The sequence below is a fragment of the Odontesthes bonariensis genome, chromosome 21 (assembly GCF_027942865.1).
Source record: "Odontesthes bonariensis isolate fOdoBon6 chromosome 21, fOdoBon6.hap1, whole genome shotgun sequence".
NCBI classification, from domain to species: Eukaryota; Metazoa; Chordata; class Actinopteri; order Atheriniformes; family Atherinopsidae; genus Odontesthes; species Odontesthes bonariensis.
In genome coordinates, this window is record NC_134526.1 from 19,767,228 (window position 1) to 19,785,272 (window position 18,045).

General features: G+C 41.0%; 3 protein-coding genes across 3 annotated transcripts; 2 read left to right on the forward strand and 1 right to left on the reverse strand.

The window, feature by feature from the left end:
• The first annotated feature begins 21 nt into the window (after nucleotides 1-21).
• gys1 (glycogen synthase 1 (muscle)) lies at nucleotides 22-12,196 on the forward strand. Its single transcript, XM_075453712.1, has 16 exons — nucleotides 22-150; nucleotides 2,073-2,191; nucleotides 2,416-2,597; nucleotides 3,519-3,710; nucleotides 7,773-7,958; nucleotides 8,065-8,209; nucleotides 8,394-8,511; nucleotides 8,682-8,802; nucleotides 8,903-9,009; nucleotides 9,168-9,227; nucleotides 9,461-9,653; nucleotides 9,848-9,974; nucleotides 10,063-10,158; nucleotides 10,264-10,427; nucleotides 10,550-10,630; nucleotides 10,749-12,196. The coding sequence occupies exons 2-16, from the start codon at nucleotides 2,074-2,076 to the stop codon at nucleotides 10,992-10,994; spliced, it is 2,136 nt and encodes a 711-aa protein (XP_075309827.1). The 5' UTR covers nucleotides 22-150; nucleotide 2,073; the 3' UTR covers nucleotides 10,995-12,196.
• A 205-nt stretch (nucleotides 12,197-12,401) lies between these two features.
• Nucleotides 12,402-15,713, reverse strand: aspdh (aspartate dehydrogenase domain containing). Its single transcript, XM_075454760.1, has 7 exons — nucleotides 15,659-15,713; nucleotides 15,399-15,543; nucleotides 15,186-15,270; nucleotides 13,495-13,644; nucleotides 13,016-13,239; nucleotides 12,794-12,933; nucleotides 12,402-12,439 (listed from the first exon to the last, which is right to left on the reverse strand). The coding sequence occupies exons 1-7, from the start codon at nucleotides 15,711-15,713 to the stop codon at nucleotides 12,402-12,404; spliced, it is 837 nt and encodes a 278-aa protein (XP_075310875.1).
• A 1,091-nt stretch (nucleotides 15,714-16,804) lies between these two features.
• tmem86b (transmembrane protein 86B) lies at nucleotides 16,805-18,007 on the forward strand. The gene is made up of 3 exons (XM_075454476.1): nucleotides 16,805-16,904; nucleotides 17,055-17,298; nucleotides 17,550-18,007. The coding sequence occupies exons 1-3, from the start codon at nucleotides 16,854-16,856 to the stop codon at nucleotides 18,005-18,007; spliced, it is 753 nt and encodes a 250-aa protein (XP_075310591.1). The 5' UTR covers nucleotides 16,805-16,853.
• The last annotated feature ends 38 nt before the right edge of the window (nucleotides 18,008-18,045 follow it).

Here is an 18,045-nt window from a genome sequence, read left to right on the forward strand (position 1 = left end):
ATTACGCACCAAGCCAACGTGAATCGCTGACGTTTAACCAAAGCCGCCGCCCCCTTCTCCTCACTCTTTACTGTTTTCCTACTTTTTGGACGGACTACGACAACTGCCAATGCTTAGTTCATGTTCTTGAAGCTGGGACACAACTGAAGGGTGAGTAGACGTTTGTGCTGTATCTTAGATAATGACAACAGCTGCGTACTTCCTCAGGGAGACCGCGGACGGACGCGGCCTTTCAGCAGCTGTGCAGTAGGTGCTTGATGTCACGTTCGCTTCTCAACTCATGAGGAGCCCAGAGATGCACGCAACGCCGTGCATGTTCCACCGAGACGTCTGCAGACGGTTTCAATGTGCTTTTAGTGCACGTAGTCTTTAGACGAGTCTGATTTGGGACACGGTGGCCCACAGCTGTCAGCTCTCAGAATTGTAGGCCCACAGAAGAGTTACAACATTGTTTATGAGAGACACGGCGTGAGCAAGGTCAAGAAGATGGATTAGTCTGGGTAGGGTTACTCTTAGTAACCAGTTTTCAAGGAAATTCAGGCGGATGCCTATAGAATGCCTGAAGGAATGTCTGTGGAGTGCCAAAGTTCGGCCTCAACAGTGTGCTGTTTACTCTCAAAATATGTACAAGGATGGCAAGTTATTTATATATTTAATAGTATTTTATTTAATAGCCTTTAGAAACTTTAGAGATGTATTTCAATGCAAAATAAGTTGTTTTATCATAACTTTGATCAGTTCTTCTAGTCATGATTGTGCTCTGGTCTATATGGGCCTAAACTCATAGTCCTTTATGTGTGTCACTAATGTCCAGAGGCTCAACACTTTGGAATCTAAGGTCACCTCGTTGTTTGTGTATACACAAACTTTAAGGCGAGCAAAAGGAGTAAATAACATCAGTATGGTCAATGAGATTGTTTTACAAGTGGAAGACACCTCCCCTGCCACATTTTTGTAGTTTTCCATGCGTCGCCACCTAATTCGATTACAACATTTCATGCATCATAAACCTGTGCCAAAATGACAACCACTGGATCAAGTTCATACCTGATCTGTGTCTCTTTTTTATTTTTTTTTATTTTTATTTTTTTTTTTACAACTGTACATCCTTTCTCACACCACTCCCCCATGTGTTCACAGGGTTTCATCATTTCCACAAGCATGAAATCTAAGTTGTAATTTCACTCATAAGTGTGTCAGGAAGACCGCTCCTCTGTCTCTGTGATGCTGACATGGTCACAGGGCAATAACTGCAGCTAGAGGGAAAAGTGAGAAAAAAGTTAGTCCTCACAGAGACAATTTGTTGATTTTATTTTTTTATTTATTTATTTTTTCTTCTATCCAAAAACTTATATAGTAGGTAATACAACAGCATAGGTTTTTCCTTCAAAAACAGTGAGTGGGTGTATCCAAACTTGTGACTGGTACTATATGTGTTTCTGGGAGGGAGGGAGGGAGGTTGTAGACGTTTGTTAGCAATCTTACATAGTGCACAGAGTGGATTTTGTTCATTCACTGATACCCTCCTGCTGGATCCATACTACTCAAGCTCTCAGTGTTTGTTTACCAGGGGGGTCCCTGTGTGTCCGCAGCAAAAGGTTAAGTTTACAAAGTTGCCAAAGACAATTAGAACGCTTGAAACATATCATTCGAGAAGGAGTGTCAAAGAATTTTATAGAATTGAGAAAGGGTAGTTTTACATCACAGCCACCTAACGTAATACATGCAGCAGTTGGTTAAGAGGAAGCTACTTTCTTCTTCATAATTTGCAAGTTACATTGGAGGTTATTCTGGTATTCTTCATAAGATTAACTTACAGTGACAGAATAAGCACTTTATCTGTCACATCATGGCAAGCAAGTAGCTTAAAATCAGTCTGACTTGAATTTTTATGGCATGGAAAAAAAGAAAGATAAATATGTCTTGATGTAGAAGTCTTGTTGCTATGTACGAGTTGCTCACTCTTCGAAAGGCCACTTGGCAAATATGCTCAGCACATGACAGTCATGTTTTGTTTATACATAGTTGTAAGGTGCTCCCTTCTCAGCAGAGTGTGTTCTATTTTTATTCAGCATGCCGCTGACTCGCAGTCTGTCCGTCACATCCCTCTCAGGACTGGAGGAATGGGATGAGGAGTTTGATTTGGAAGATGCCGTTTATTTTGAAATTGCTTGGGAAGTCGCTAACAAAGGCAAGTGGATAGTGTGTGCAGATTTGCCAGAAATTTTTATAAAATAAGTGAAAAAAATCTTTTTATATATATATATATATATATATATATATATATATATATGGGTGTGTGTATATATGATTAAACTTTTTATTTTACACGGCTTACTCCTGAAGAAAAATCTAGTGTTGGTTGAATGACATGATAACTTTGTGTGTGTGTGTGTGTGTACTGCATGTGTGAAGTTGGAGGCATCTACACCGTCATCCAGACCAAAGCCCGTCTGACCGCAGAGGAATGGGGGGAGAACTATTTCCTGGTTGGTCCCTACGTGGAGAGCAACGTGCGCACTCAAGTTGAGCTGATTGAACCCACCAACCCAGTGCTGAAGCGGACCATTGACAAAATGAACGCCAGTGGTTGTAAGGTACTACCACGAATGTTAAACATGCATATGTTGCACTCAAGAGCTGTTAACTATTGCTGCTCATCGTTGCAGTGAGTATAGATTGAGATCTTTGAGTACATGTTTTGGAAGTGCTCAGTGAAACTTAATCAGTTTATTGTTGGCTCCTCTTTTATCTGAGCTTCTCCCTCTCTACTCAGCCTTCCATGATCACAACTCAAAATCCAGTGACATTTCCCCACAGGGGTTAGAGGCTCTAACTGTGTCTCCCTGTCTCAAGCCCTCTCACACAGACGCACTCCAGAAATAGATGACTGAGCATGATACTTCTACGGTTTTGTGCTGTGTCACTCAAGGATTGCAGTGGTATTATATATCAAGGCTAGGAGTGGTAGTGGTACTATTTTAGGGGAATAGTGCGTCCATTTTAACAAAGCATATATCTCATTTACTGAGAATCTTGCATCACAGGCTGTAACTGTACAAGAACTAGTTGGGTTGTATTTCAAATGTTCTTAGTTACTGAGGTTGCTATATTTGTCTGTTAAGCTAGTCAGTTTGGCCATGGTTATAGTTGAGACCACAGCCAACTGACCTTTATTGTGGTTTTGTGTCAACAACCAACTCTATCAGGTTAACTTGTGATTATGTGTTTGAACTTTGTCATTATGAAGGGGATGAATGCTATCAAATTCATACATTGCGATTAGAGTCCGAAGGACAAACCAAATCGTGTTGATATAACTGTAAGGTTTTTTTCTTTTTTTAAAGTAGTAGTTGCTGTTACACCTGCAGCCTCCCTAATTTATCCCAGTGCTTAGAAATTAAGTAATGATTTTAAAGGATAAAAAAAAGTAGAAGTTGTTGGTGAATGCATGTTTTTTTTTTTTTTGTTTTTGTTTTTTTTTGGCTTCTCACAACCTTGTCTCCGTTTTGTCACAGGTCTACTTTGGCCGATGGCTTATTGAGGGCAGTCCCTATGTTGTTCTGATTGATGTGGGATTCACTGCCTGGTCTCTGGACAGCTGGAAGCGTGAGCTGTGGGAGCTTTGTGACATCGGTGTGCCGTGGTTCGACCGCGAGGCCAACGATGCCGTACTGTTTGGCTTTCTGACAGCCTGGCTCCTGGGAGAGGTCAGCAGCATTGTTTGTGTGTGCAACCCAACAGTTTTACCATTCTTGGTCAACATTCTGTTAATCTGTGTGCTTAAGTGCATATATGACTCCTTATACACCACGCCAACACTTAAATTTAAAAAAAAAAAAAAATGTATCGTGTTAGTTCAACCAAAAAAAGACATTTAAATGCATGTATAGAGAGATGTTTGATTGAAATCCTACAAGCTGGAACTTAACGTAAATGAATATGAACACAGCCAAATTCCCAGTAAAACTGCTCACATTCACACATTTTTCTGTTTCTTTTGTTGTTTTGACAGATAAGGCTGAAATTGGAATTAAAAACCAGTCTTTTAAGAATACATCATCTGACAAAATTACTCTACATATATGTGAAAGACACGTACAATGATCTCTTACAGAGACAGTTCAAAGCAACGGAATAGCTTGAATGTTTTCTCATACCGTCCACAGTGTTGTTGCATCTTCAGTTACTTTGCTCGATTCTGATCCCAAGCATTTATACAGGGACATGGACAGGGGTCCGATTAAATGGCCAAGTTGAGCTCTAACCATAGCTGAGTTAAACTAAAAACTATGCTTAGTGGTGATGGAAGGTTTAACTGCTAACTCAACTTGTCACACAGAATCTCTTCTCATTTTATATCTTCACTTCTCCAAAGCAGGCGATAAAGCTGAAGGACCAACTGATAATCATGACTCAAGAGAGACCAGGGGCCTCATGTACAAAGACTTGCGTGGATTTCCTACTGAAACTTGGCGTACGCTCAAACCAAAATGCCCTCCAACGTTAGATGTACGAATCTGTGCGCACGCATGTATCCAAGCACATTTCGTTTGTACATTAGCCTGGCAGACGCGTCCACATCTCGATGAGATGGTGGTCTGGGAACTAGGTGTGCATTTTCTCGTATTTGAGGCGTGGTTTACGAATGCCTAGAGCCGTTTATTGGGCGCTACGAATGTCTATCAAATGACGTCAGGTTCTTCCCATGCTGCTTTGCGCGCGATTCATAGCCAATTGTATCACTTGTACCAGAAGACGACAGAAATTCGACGAGGAAGAAAAAAATGGAAAATAAAAGTAAACTTGCGCTCTAAGCTACTTAAATTGACAACAAAGTAGGCCTATATGCTATGTTCTACATGAATTTTTATGTTGTAGAGTTGTGAATTTATTTTAATAATGGAGAAATTGAGCAGCCTTGCTTTGTTGCCTACAGTAGTAGATCAAAATAAGGGCGGTGGTTTCCAGGCTGACTTTGCAGTGAGAATGAAATCGAGTGCAAAGCAGCATGGGAATTCCCAGGCTATTTGTACATCCCAATCAACGTGGAATTGAGCGCACATGTCGGAGCACCCGACTCCTCCCTGTCCACGCCCCTACTTAAATACGCAAATCACATATAAATGAGCTCTGACCCTGCGATTTCCCTCTTTGTACGATCAGAAAATAAAGAAAAAAGAATGAATAAGTTGGGAAAAAATAACTTCACGGAAAGGGAGATGGAGGTGCTACTTTCTGAATTGAAGGCCTGCTAAAATGTGTTCTTTGGCACGCTGTCCTCCGGCATAGGCAGCAAACGCAAGAGGAGTGGGTGGGAGAGCCTGAGGCTGTCAATGCTGGGGGGTCTGAGAAGCCTCACAAGCAGAGGTGAAGAAGAAGTGGTCCAACATTAAGGTGGAGGTGAAGCGGAGACTGGCTGCCCACCACTGCAGTGTGGCCAAAACAGGCGGGTGGGGGGGGTGACCGACTCTGTTTTGAGAGTCGGCGCCACAATGGGTGACACTGCTCTCTCATGGGGTGGTGGGCGCTCATGTGGGTGACTCTGATTATCCTGAAATCTAAGAATAAAACCAATTTATAACACCCCCAAGCAAAATACCGATGTTTTTGTGTAACTCACAACAACGTGTTCATACAGTAACGTGCAGAAGTGCGCCGGGGGAAAGGTGAGGCTGATTGAGGCATTTCACACTTTACGCACGGGGTTATTAACATTTGCCCACAAAGACGATCAGGGGCTTTTTAGAAAGATCTTAAACTGAAGTTTAACCAGCAAAAAACAGCAAGAAACTAACTTTAACCACCGACTAATATATATAATATAATAATGATGCTGTGAAGACGGGATAGAAACTGGGGGCGCACATACTCAATGCGCGTCACGGGAATAATATTAGGACCATTACAAGAATAAAGTTACTCACCAAGAAGCCAGCCATCGCGCACAGTGCCACCTTGTCTGTTCCCAACGATGCTGTTACTCAGAATGTATGAATCGTGAGTTGAACCAGGCCACCTCGCCACAATGTTGGTTAATTGCATTTACGCATCACATATGAATGAAAATGTTTCCTGTTAACATACAAATTCATCATGTGATTGCGCTTTTATAGCAATGTGTGCGCAGTCGATAGCTCCGATTACAAAACCGGCTGTCGCTTCAAATTGAGCTTTAATGTTGGCCTGTTGGGGATTTGATATACGTGGCTGAGATGCGGATAATTCTGTCCCACATGGCTGGCATGGCTCGGCTGGCACAGTCCCAATCGGTTGGCGACCTGCCCCTGGAATGCTCCGGTTGGAACCCCAGTGTGCACATCACCTGTGGGCACAGGCAGCGCATGCCTCCTCGCTGTGCTGCGCTCCAACGCCGGCCGCAGCTCTGCGCACAGTTCTAGGAGGATTTCCCTCAAAACGGCTAATGAGTAATCAGTCGCCATCATATGCCAGCTAATACTCTCTGTTGTAGTGAACACACGCTCTCTTCGAATTGCACCATTTGCAAAGTCTTCTAATACTTTTAAAGCAGCCATTGTTTTTAATGGTATGTATTGCACCACTTTGCGCATGCTTTTATATCCACTCGTGTAAATGGAGACACATGGGTGTATTAATTGTTTATCAGTATTAATTGTTCATGTGTCTCAAATGTGCACATCACTGTCTGAGGACTAATTGTTTTCACATTTATTTATTATAACAGTTTCCCAACATCACCTTAGGTGTCGCCAAAGAATCAACAGCTGCAGAAACGTGCGTACGCCAGCCCTGAAGCTGCCGTGAGGCACCGCACATATCCACGGTCTTTTCGTTCTTGATACATCTGATCGTTGACGTGAAAAGGTGCGTACGCCACTATTTTGTGCGTACGCACGCTTTGTACATGAGGTCCCAGCTCTTTATTACATTACTAGAACAAACAAAAGAGCTCACACTGATATGTTTACGGGTTGTTTTTTTTTTTTTTTTCAAACTATGCTGTCTTCTTGTTTTCCTTATATTATAACATGCATACTACTAGCCCATCAATAAATAGCGCAGGCGTAGATTACGTCTCCTGACTGGTAATTTGACATCGTCTTTGCTTTGTGTTCCAGTACTATTTCATTTTCCCATGACCTGACAACATGTGGAACCTTGCAAGGGGCATCTCCTCACGGGTTCTTTAAAGTGGTTTGGTTTATAAGAGCCATACTGGTGGGCATAAAGTATAAAGATGAAACTTTGTGTGAAACTGAAAATTGTCTTTGCGACACTTCCAAAGTGTTAGAAGGCACAATTTAAAAGCTGTTCTTTGCTAAGTTGTCTTTTGTGTGTAGACACAGCTCTGGTTTAGGTGATTCGTGTCTTTTTTTTTAATGCTTAAATGATTAATTTTTCACTATCAAGAACCGTAACAAACAAAACAACACATTCCTCTGAAAATGGCTGGGGACAAGGACTGGACTGAAAATGAGTGAAAAAGCAGCCACTGGCAACCTTCAGAAAGCGTGAAAAACTAGTTCTACTATCTACCACTTTGACAGATTACAAGAAACTCTGGCTCCTTATAAGCAAAATAGGCTTAAGACTAAGTACAGTACAGTACTGTACATAAATGGAAAAATAGAAATCGTTTAGGTGAAGGAAGCTGATCTTTAGCAATGAAAAGAGAAAATGGATGAAAAAAAAAAAGAGAAAAATTCTTGAAATAAACCTTATGTATGTTTGTCTGGTTTAATGCTTTATCACTATAACTGCTATTAAAGCTGTGTTCTTTCATAACGTAGTATGCAGCCCAGAGTGAGGAGCCTCCACACATCGTGGCCCACTTTCATGAGTGGTTGGCTGGCCTGGGCCTGGTGCTGTGCAGACATCGGCAGTTGTCGGTTGCAACTATCTTTACCACTCATGCTACACTTCTGGGTCGCTACCTGTGTGCTGGAAGTGTGGATTTCTACAACAACCTTGCACAGGTATGGGTTTGTTTGTTCATGTGACCATGCCTACATTTTATTACATATCAGAGGAGGGAGAATGTTGTATTCATCAAACGCACTCTGTCCCGTTTCTCTTGCGCAGTTCAACGTGGATAAGGAAGCTGGTGATCGGCAAATCTACCATCGCTACTGTATAGAGCGGGCGGCCGCACACTGTGCCCATGTCTTCACCACAGTGTCACAAATCACAGCTATTGAAGCGGAGTTTCTGCTCAAGAGGAAACCAGGTTTGTGAACATGAGCTAATGTATAACACTCTTTGTAGAAGATTCCTCGACGATGAAATCTGTTGTTGTCACTAAATGGATATTATGTTTCACTGAACACGTATTTCTGATATTTTTTTAAATATTTTTTTGGTTGGAAAAGCTAACTTGTCAGCTAACCACAATTTGCTCCCACCTCATACAGACTTTGTCACTCCAAACGGGCTCAACGTAAAGAAGTTCTCAGCCATGCACGAATTTCAAAACCTCCATGCTCAGAGCAAGAATAGGATTCAGGAGTTCGTCAGGGGACACTTTTATGGGTCAGAGCTCACAACATAACACTGCAACAGTACAGTCATAAAAGAATGAGCCCAATCAAATTCTGAAGAGCATACTGTAATATTTTTGATGCTGTTAAAATGAAAAAAAGATAACTGAATATTTACATTGGATGTGCTCATCGCAGCTTTTTTTTTTTTTTGACATTCAGGCATCTTGACTTCAACCTGGACAAGTGTTTGTTCCTTTTTATCGCTGGGAGGTACGAGTTCTCCAACAAAGGAGCCGACATCTTCTTGGAGGCTTTAGCCAGACTTAACTATCTACTGAGAGTAAGTGTGTGAAGTTCTCACACCAGGCGTACAGGTGTGTTCAGAGGAGGTGAGTCCAAGATGCAGGAACTGAACAACATATTTGGTCTGCCTGTCACAGGTCAACCACAGTGACGTGACTGTTATAGCTTTCTTCATCATGCCAGCTCGAACAAACAACTTCAATGTGGAGACCTTGAAGGGCCAAGCTGTCAGGAAGCAGCTCTGGTAGGGGTGTTTTTTTTTTTCTTTTCTTTTCTTCATGTGCTGAGAATCTATGAATCTAGTTGCTTCTAGTGCAAGCATTGAACTTTTATTGTTCACAATTAGTCAGACAACCAAAATGCGATGTGTACATGTGTTCTCTTCTTTGTTGTGCCGGACAGGGATACTGCTCAGACAGTGAAGGAGCGCTTTGGAAAGAAACTATATGAGTCACTTCTCGTGTAAGTCGATCACCCTCAGCATACCTCAGGATCCTTGTAATACATTTAAAAAATCTTTTCCATTAGAACTGGATCTACATATTTAAATTCTGTTCAATATGTTCCCTTTTTTATTTGTAGTGTCAAAACAAGCTATTATGATTTATAAAGATGGCCCCAGTAGATCAAACTCCCTACAGAGCACATCTCAGGCCTGTTAAGTTTTTTTTTTTTTTCTCTTTCTCACTAATTAGTGGGCAGCTGCCCGATGTGTCTAAGATGCTGGACAAAGAGGATTTCACTTTAATGAAGCGTGCCATCTTTGCAACTCAGAGACAGAGCCAGCCTCCAATCTGCACCCATAACATGCTGGAGGACAGCAGCGACCCCATCCTCAACTGTGTCCGCCGCATCGGCCTTTTCAACAGCTCCTCTGACCGAGTCAAGGTTTGTCAGGACTAAGTCGAAAAATGCTTTTAATAAACAGGTTTTTTTCTCGTTTAAGGTCTTTATAAGTTATTCGTCTTCATCAATTATTTTTGTCCATTGTTTAACATGGTGTTATTGTCATGAATCACTTTTCTGCTCTCATGTTTAAAGCTCAAGTGTCTGTAATACTAATTAGCTTCTCTATCCTTCAGATTATCTTCCATCCAGAGTTCCTTTCGTCCACCTCTCCTCTACTTCCCATGGATTATGAGGAGTTTGTAAGGGGTTGCCACCTTGGCGTCTTCCCTTCATACTATGAACCTTGGGGTTATACACCAGGTATAACTCACAAATGCTCATTTATGTGTGTATTAATGATCTATAATGTCAAAATGTAATTACACCTTACTCTGTCTGTCAACATCAGCGGAGTGCACAGTCATGGGAATTCCATCAATCTCAACTAACCTGTCAGGCTTTGGCTGTTTTATGGAGGAACACATAGCGGATCCCTCAGCATATGGTGCGTGCCTTTTTATGAATGAGCTTCTCCTCCAGTTACTTTTTTTGAAAAGATGATGCGAAATAAGTGTTGCAGTATTTGACATCATGTCCTTTCCATTCACAGGCATTTACATCCTCGACAGGCGATACCGTGGGATTGACGAGTCGTGCAACCAGCTCACCTCCTTCCTGTTCCAGTTCTGCAAGCAGAGCCGGCGCCAGCGGATCATCCAGAGGAATAGAACTGAGCGCCTCAGTGATCTCCTGGACTGGAGATACCTTGGCAGGGTGAGATAATCAATCCCACAGATTTGTTCCTTTTTTTTTTTTTTTTTTTTTTTCCATGCATTAACTTCAAAATGACTTTTCCTCCTTTTTTCCCCTTTCTTTTTTCTTCTTCTCTGCTTCAGTATTATATAGCTGCCCGTCATATGGCCTTGGCTAAAGCCTTCCCTGACACATACTTATATGAACCTCATGAGCCCACCTCGGTGAGATTACTTGTATCTTATGGTTACGGATTTTTTTTAAACATATTTGTTAATATGCTAATGGTAGCTAGAACTTTTCAGCTTCTAACTGAGTTCCTGCTTTTATTCCCATCCTCAGGCTGCAGGTTTCCGTTACCCCCGACCCGCCTCTGTTCCTCCATCTCCGGCCCTATCCCGCCATTCCTCCCCGCGCCACAGCGAGGCTGAAGACAACGATGAAGATGAGCGCTACGATGAAGATATTGAGGCAGAAAAGGACCGAGTGAACATCCGCCAACCCTACACCATGCCATTCAAAAACAAAACCGCTGCTGTCGTGGGAACCAATGGGAACAGCGACGAGGCTGAGAGCGAGAAAAACTGAGACAGACTCCCGTGCATACTGTACATGCTGAGCCTCGCTAGTGAAACCTTATCTGTTGCAATCATTAGTCATCCATGTACTAAAACTTAAAAAACAAGTGCAGCTGTGTGAATGCCTTTGATGAATTTAGTATAAGCTTGTCGTGAACGACTGCATCACTGTCCGTGTCTTCCCAACACGTACCTCAGAATTTCTACAAATATCTGCCAGTTTGATGTTTTGTTATTGTCTCAGTTACACCAGCAGTGCAACCAGCGGTATCCTTTAAAGAGTAAATGCAGCAACAAGAAAATGTTTAATGACAACTCAACAAGGGGGGGGTAAAAAAAAAATAAATTATTGCTGGATTTTGTAGTGTACTAACACTGGAAACTATAAGTCTAAAGTGTTAATGGAATGACAAAGGTTTATTCAGTCTTTGCAGGTTGGTTTTATACTTGATTCAAAGGTGGCTCAGAGCAGGGAAAATATCTCATAAACCTCCTTTTTCCTTTTTTCTTTTTTTTTTTTTTTTTTTTAACCAGCTTGTTGTCAGCAAGAATTTCCCTGAGAAATACCTAAGGAAATACATTCTGCACAAATTTAATTTAGTGTGAAGAAGACGCAGCACTTCAAACTCAGCTGTTCACCTTGTAGCTTTCTTTCAAATGCCTTGTTTACTACAAAACCTCCCAGAATGGAAATAAGATGTAGCTCACACACTTGCAACAATAACAAGTAGCATCAGTTTAGAGTGGGGGAAAAAGCTCTACATTTTGAGAATAGTGTCAGGTGTGTGCTTTTCTTCTTGTTTCTTTGCCTTATTGTATCAGTTTTCCAGTGATGATTTCTGATGAACAACCCTATACACCTTTTATCTGTCAAAGTTTGTGCTCGTGCCCGAGATGGTTAATCCTCATTTTCCCTCGTTTGTGAACATATTTATTTGCTAAATAAAAAGAGGTGAGAGAGGAGGATAAAATAGGACTGTTCTCGGAGACGGTTGATTTATTTTCAGTGGAAAATTAGAAAGGAAGGGCTCCAAAGTGAGCTATGGTACATTCTGATTATTTGTATGTGTACTGGAAGAACGAGAATGGGCTTTACCAGGTGTACACTCTCACTGTCACTCCACTGTAAGAGTTATCATTTGTTACAATCTTGCACCAGATGAACTTATAATAAAGTATAAAAGTGTATACCTGTAGGTATTTTGCAAATTATATCTGGCTCTTTTTGTATCGTGCACATGCTGTTTATTAGAATGCACATATCCAATGGTCTGTGGGTTTACAAATGCCAAGTAACATACTAATGCAGGAATCCAACATCCATAAAGCATATCCTCCAAGTCATTTAATTTATCTGGAATTTGGCCGGGGATCCACCTCCGTCATTGCAGGTAATCCACTACAGTTCTCATCCACTTTAGCACAGATAAACTCTGCCCCCATGACCTTTGCAAACTGAGAGAAAAAGAGAGAGTTAGATTCTCATTTAGATTTTGCTTATCAAAACACATCATTTTTAACTTGTTGATTTAAGTAATGCCTAACAATTTCCAATATATTTTGCAATATGGTGATGGAAAGTAATAACCTTTTTTTAGGTATGTGCATTTCTGTGTATCTTCTGCTCCAGGGCATTTAAACCAAAGCTGCTAGGTTTTTACTGTCAAACATACACTAAAGTGGTTAACACTGGACACTCCACCAGTTAGATGCTACTGCTTATACTTTTATGTCCAAAACTATACTATATAGTGATATGTCAGCCACAGAATGTCTTCAGAAAGCATTCAGAAACTCCACATTACTCACCGAGTAAACTATTCCAGAACGAGTTGTATGTGGCGCTGCCAGTTACGGCCCCGAGTTTGGCTGGATTCCTCCTCACTGTGTGTACTGAGAAACCATCAGGCCCTGTCACCTCCACCTCCACCACATGGTAGTCTTTTAACCTGTGCAATGGAAGAATATGAAACCTTATAATTCAACCAGATACAAATGGTTGATTGATTTCAAATTTGTAGAGAGACTTACGCCGTGTCGGATACAATCTCTCCCTGAACACCTTTAAAGCCGAGTGATCCTGCAGCTACTGCTGCGGCTGCCATGGTGTTGACATTGTTAGGAGCGAGTGGACACAACTCTGCCACTGAGCCTCCGAATAAAACACGCCTGCCCTCTCCTTCTGTCCAGTCAGTAAGGACGTCTCCTGTCAGTCGGAAGCAGGATGGATGCTTGGACATTCTTATGAACAAAGCCTGAAGGAAATTGATATTTTCACATTCATGGCCAGTTTTAGAATTACTCACTGAATCTCATTGAGTGGCTGATATCCTCATATTAGTCTGGCAAAGCATAATTAGCTTCACCATATATGTTTTAAAACCAAACAAAATTCAGAGCTTTGATATCTTTATTCTCGCAGTAAACATGGTGTAAAGCGTGGCCATTGCATGTGCTCCTTTATTTGTACCTTTTATTATAGTCTGACATCTTCTGCGACATACTGTTACCTTTATTGTTCCACTATCATTCATTCTCTGAATGTCCTGGCCTCCCCATAATGCACCACTGGGGACGTATAGGGTCCTCCTATATTGTAGAGATGCCTGCCGCAGCTTTTGGTTCAGATCAGGGTCAGAGAGGGCAGAGGGGGAGCCCACCTAAGAGGGGAGAAAAAGGTTAAAGCAGGTTATTGTGAAGTGTTTTATTTTCTACTTGTTTAAATGCTATTTAAATCCTAAAATACCTGAAAACCCCTGCCAGCATATCTCGAAATGAACATGAAATACATACATATGGTCACACATTTCACAGAAATTTCAAGCCACTGATCAGACATAGATTGGTATGTAGAATTTTCTATTTTTAAGCAGAACTGCAAGTCATGACTTCCACACAAGCTTTAAAAATAGGTACAGAGAACCCATAGTGGCAAAAGTATCTGAACCTTTCCTCGCAGTATCTGCTGTGACTCCTTTTGCACAGCAATAATAGCATTTAAACAGTTTAAAAAGTCCATTCCTTCATTCTGAATAGCTTAAATCCTGGGAAGTTGGTGTGTTTCCTCATATTGACTGCTGCTCGCTTCAGGTCCTTCCCCAACATTGTCCTTGAATAAAGCTCAGGTCTTTGACTATGCCATCTGCTGCATTAGCCACTTTCTGTTGAGTTTTACTCAGTCATCATGGGACAGTTTTACTTTAAAAATTGGTATCCAAAAAGATACATTTGAATTTTATTATTGTTACATCCATGATGGCAAGCCATCTTGGCTTCAAATGATGATACTACCACCACCATGTTTCCCATACGGGATAAGGTTATTGTGCTGGATTGGAGCATTTTCCTATCTTCAAGCATCTCTCCAACACATGAGCAGCAATGTTTTTTTTGTTTGTTTTTTTGGAGAGCAACGACTTTATCTACACAACCCCCCTCCTGCTGGTGGACTCATAAACCTTAATATTTGCCAGTGAGACAGAGGCCTTTACAAACTATTGCACAACTAGTTCTGCAGTGAGTTTTGTGGGTCAAATGGTTTTGGAAAGTTTAAAAATGGCCTTGAATTTCCTCACATTGATCACAATCTGTCCAATTGAATATCCAGAGTAAAATCTCTTGAGATGGTTTAATTTCCCAGTCTGACTACTATCAAAAACTCTTTCTCTGAGGTTCACGGATCTCCTTTGCTCATGACACAATACACTTCCACAAACATGCCTTCAAGATCCAACTTGAATAAAATAAGAGAATAAAAAAGTCATCCACTCGGACCAGACTCTCACCCCATTGCCTGAAAACACGGGATTCTGATTTTACCTGCAAATTAATTACTAACCTGACTCACATACACTTACAGACATAGGATACTGAATGATTTTCCTTCATAAAAACAATTCTCCATATTTACTGTCGTGTTTCACAATACTGTTTATGCATAAAAGCATAAAATACTGATGTTCCTGTAGCAAGATGAATTTCATGAATCAAACTATTTACATTATACCCTGTATTGTTCTCTATATAGATGCAGATCAAACAGCGTTTCTCTGTCCAAATGTACTGGTAATCTTGATTTTAGACTCAACGAGATACCTCTATCCAAATGAAGATAAATCTATGAAAACTCATTCAATCAGTGTAATGTAATTGTAATTTTACTCAGCCACCAAAACTCTAAATGAACAGAAGAAGATCTTACCATGAAGTGAGACTGAGACAAAAAAAGGTGCCCAAATTTTTTCACTATCTGTGGATGGCAAACCTCTACGATCACATCACATCGCCTGGAAAACAAAAAGCGATTACTGATTTTAGGTTAATAGGGATATTTTGGACTATTGTATGTCTAAGGGACCCTTCATATTATACAAAATGCTCACAGTCTTGTGTGAATTTCTGTGTGTGTTTGAACCTGTCTGCAAAGGATGACAGATCTTCAAGTATGAGCTCAGCAGGAACTAAACCCTTAAGCTTGTCAGAATTCCTGTTCCAGACAAAAGCCAGAATCAAACCTTGAGCAGGTCCATCTTTAAGAATCTTCCCCACCAGGTACTGTCCTAAATCACACGCACGCACGCACACACACACACACACACACACACACACACTGTCAGTAAATACTATATAACCCTTAAAAATGTGTATTTTGGGGTTTAGAAAGGGAGTTCAGACCTAGATGTCCATATCCTACAACTCCAATCCTCAGCGTGGCAGAGCTGGTTGCCATGTTCTGTGCAGAGGAAGCAAACAACCAGATCAAAGCACAGAAAAATCCCATTTAAGACAAACCAACTCACAAACACATTCATAAATGTTAGCTTTTGACCTTAAGGCCTACCTGATATCTTTCAGTTGCTTCTTGATCTGTATAATAATTACTGCCTTTATTGCTCTCCTCACCTGATGGTCCTACAAACCTGCAGAGTTATGTGTCCCACCATGAGCAGGAACAGCCAGACAAAACTTAAAAGGAATTATGGGAAAGCAGAGTACAAAGTTTGACTCAGAGAGGCCCAGGTTAATCATTGCCAGTCTGTGATAGTATTAACACAGGGCCCCTCCTTGCACTTAAATTTCACTTTCAGATCCATAAAGAACTATGAATTACAAGTAATCAACCTTTTCTAAATTTTCCCAATCTGAACAATGGAACAGTGTAGATTAAAACAAACAAAACAGGATTTTGCCTTGTTGGAGAAATTTGAAACAATCCTGCCATTTACTGACCTTTAGCAATGCATTATTATTTGAAATGAACCCCCTTTCAAAAGTTTCAACTTTTAAACTGAACATTTTCAAGCTTAAGTTTTGGAAAGTTAACAATTGTCCGTAAGATGTAATTTCCCATCAACAACAAAGTTTTTAAATGATTAAAAGAATCAGATCCTTTTCCGCTCAGAATATGGACATTTCCACGTGTCTAATCAAAAATCGAAGCATGCAAGTCTAAAAGCAGTAATTCTCAGAAGTGAAACAATCCTTTTAATATTGTATATTTAAAGTTCACAGTTATTACACATAGTTCAACTTTGACCTCTCCAGCTCTAATACACTGATGACACCAGCACATAAAGAGCAAAGATCAGCCATTTGCTCATGAGAACTCAAAACAGGGAGAACATTGATTATCAGAGTGCAATCTGACAGCACGGATCGGTCTAAAGTTCATTGCGGTGGAACACCAGAAGGCTAAAAGTGTCAGCAGAGATTCAGGACAAGGAGTACAGGGAAACATCTGAGAATCGTATGAGCATTTTATCAAGGCTGCAAAGGTGGAAATACAACAACAAAGAAAAATAGCAAACAAGACGACTGCAATAAACTTGAGACACCTGCTGGATTTCAGAACAAAGCTGACTGGGAGAAGATGGACATCCTTGAGACACATGACTATGACCGGCGGCAGAGGAGGAATATGGTACAATTGTTCAATATTTCTCTGTTACTTATTACTGCTTTATGCATACATAAAACATAAAAGTGTCTAATATCATAATTTCAGCCCCTTATTACCATGTCAAAATTTTTAACAAGTTTCCATTTTTTTGTGTTATTTTCTTTCTATCAGTCTTGCGCTCTTCTTCTCTCTCTCTTGCCTTTCTTTTTGTCTTCAGCCCTGTACTTTTACTTGTGGACTCCTGATGCCCCTGCATCAGTCATGTCTGCAGGTGTCAAGTCAGCACCAATTCTCCTTTTGGCTGCAGCAGTGCTGAGCTGGAATGGAGGTCAGAGTGTCCTGGGTGTGGCAGGGGGACTGCTCTTTTCCGCTGTTGGTGACTGCTGCTTGGTATGGCCGGAGCTTTTTCTGCATGGTAAGAGCTCTGTTTGTACATTGACTTAACTCAAAGTGGACCATTTTCTGCACACAAATTAAACTGTCACACTCACTGATAATATCTAGAATTCAGGACAAATACTAGCAGTATACCCCTGTTATAACAAGCTCATCAAACACTGTCTTAAAATGTTAAATTCAACAAATCAAGATTTTTAACCTGCAAGACACATATTTACAGTTAATTTCAAATGAAATCATGTGCTCAAAATCTCACATTTGTTTCAGGAATGGGTGCATTCGCTGTGGCTCATCTACTATACTCACTCACCTTCTTATCCGGACGTTATACAACATACTCCTCCTCCTCCTCCTCCTGGGCACGTTTTCTGTATCTGGTCCTGTTAATAGTGGGAGGAGGTTTCTACATTTATCTTTACCCATTCCTGAGGAAGGCACCACACTCAGATCTATTAACTCCAGGTGTGGGGGTCTACTTAACCTTAATCACTCTAATGGGCGCATTAGCCATTAGAACCCGCCATGCAGCAACACTTTTGGGAAGTTTGTCCTTCATGGTGTCTGACGCTTCACTGGCTCTGCAAGTTTTCAAGGTGGTGCCACCAATGCAGCACGGCCAAATTCTTGTTATGGTGACATATTATTTAGCACAGGCACTGATTGCAGTGGGTGATATAAAGGCAGTGGACAACCACGATGACTTTTCTAAATGGAAGAGGACCTAAACAGCGTCCATGAGATATTCCCAACATCTGGAGTATCC

Coding starts and splice junctions, on each gene's coding strand:
- aspdh (XM_075454760.1), bottom strand. CDS start 15,713: ATGGCAACCAGCTCTGCCACGCTGAGGATTGGAGTTGTAGGATATGGA. Junction 13,240..13,494: donor ATGATAGTGGAACAATAAAG/GTAACAGTATGT, acceptor AATTTCCTTCAG/GCTTTGTTCATAAGAATGTC. Junction 12,934..13,015: donor GAGATTGTATCCGACACGGC/GTAAGTCTCTCT, acceptor TCCATTGCACAG/GTTAAAAGACTACCATGTGG.
- gys1 (XM_075453712.1), top strand. CDS start 2,074: ATGCCGCTGACTCGCAGTCTGTCCGTCACATCCCTCTCAGGACTGGAG. Junction 8,803..8,902: donor GACTTAACTATCTACTGAGA/GTAAGTGTGTGA, acceptor TGCCTGTCACAG/GTCAACCACAGTGACGTGAC. Junction 9,975..10,062: donor ACCTTGGGGTTATACACCAG/GTATAACTCACA, acceptor TGTCAACATCAG/CGGAGTGCACAGTCATGGGA.
- tmem86b (XM_075454476.1), top strand. CDS start 16,854: ATGGACATCCTTGAGACACATGACTATGACCGGCGGCAGAGGAGGAAT. Junction 16,905..17,054: donor GGCGGCAGAGGAGGAATATG/GTACAATTGTTC, acceptor TCTTTCTATCAG/TCTTGCGCTCTTCTTCTCTC. Junction 17,299..17,549: donor GCCGGAGCTTTTTCTGCATG/GTAAGAGCTCTG, acceptor CATTTGTTTCAG/GAATGGGTGCATTCGCTGTG.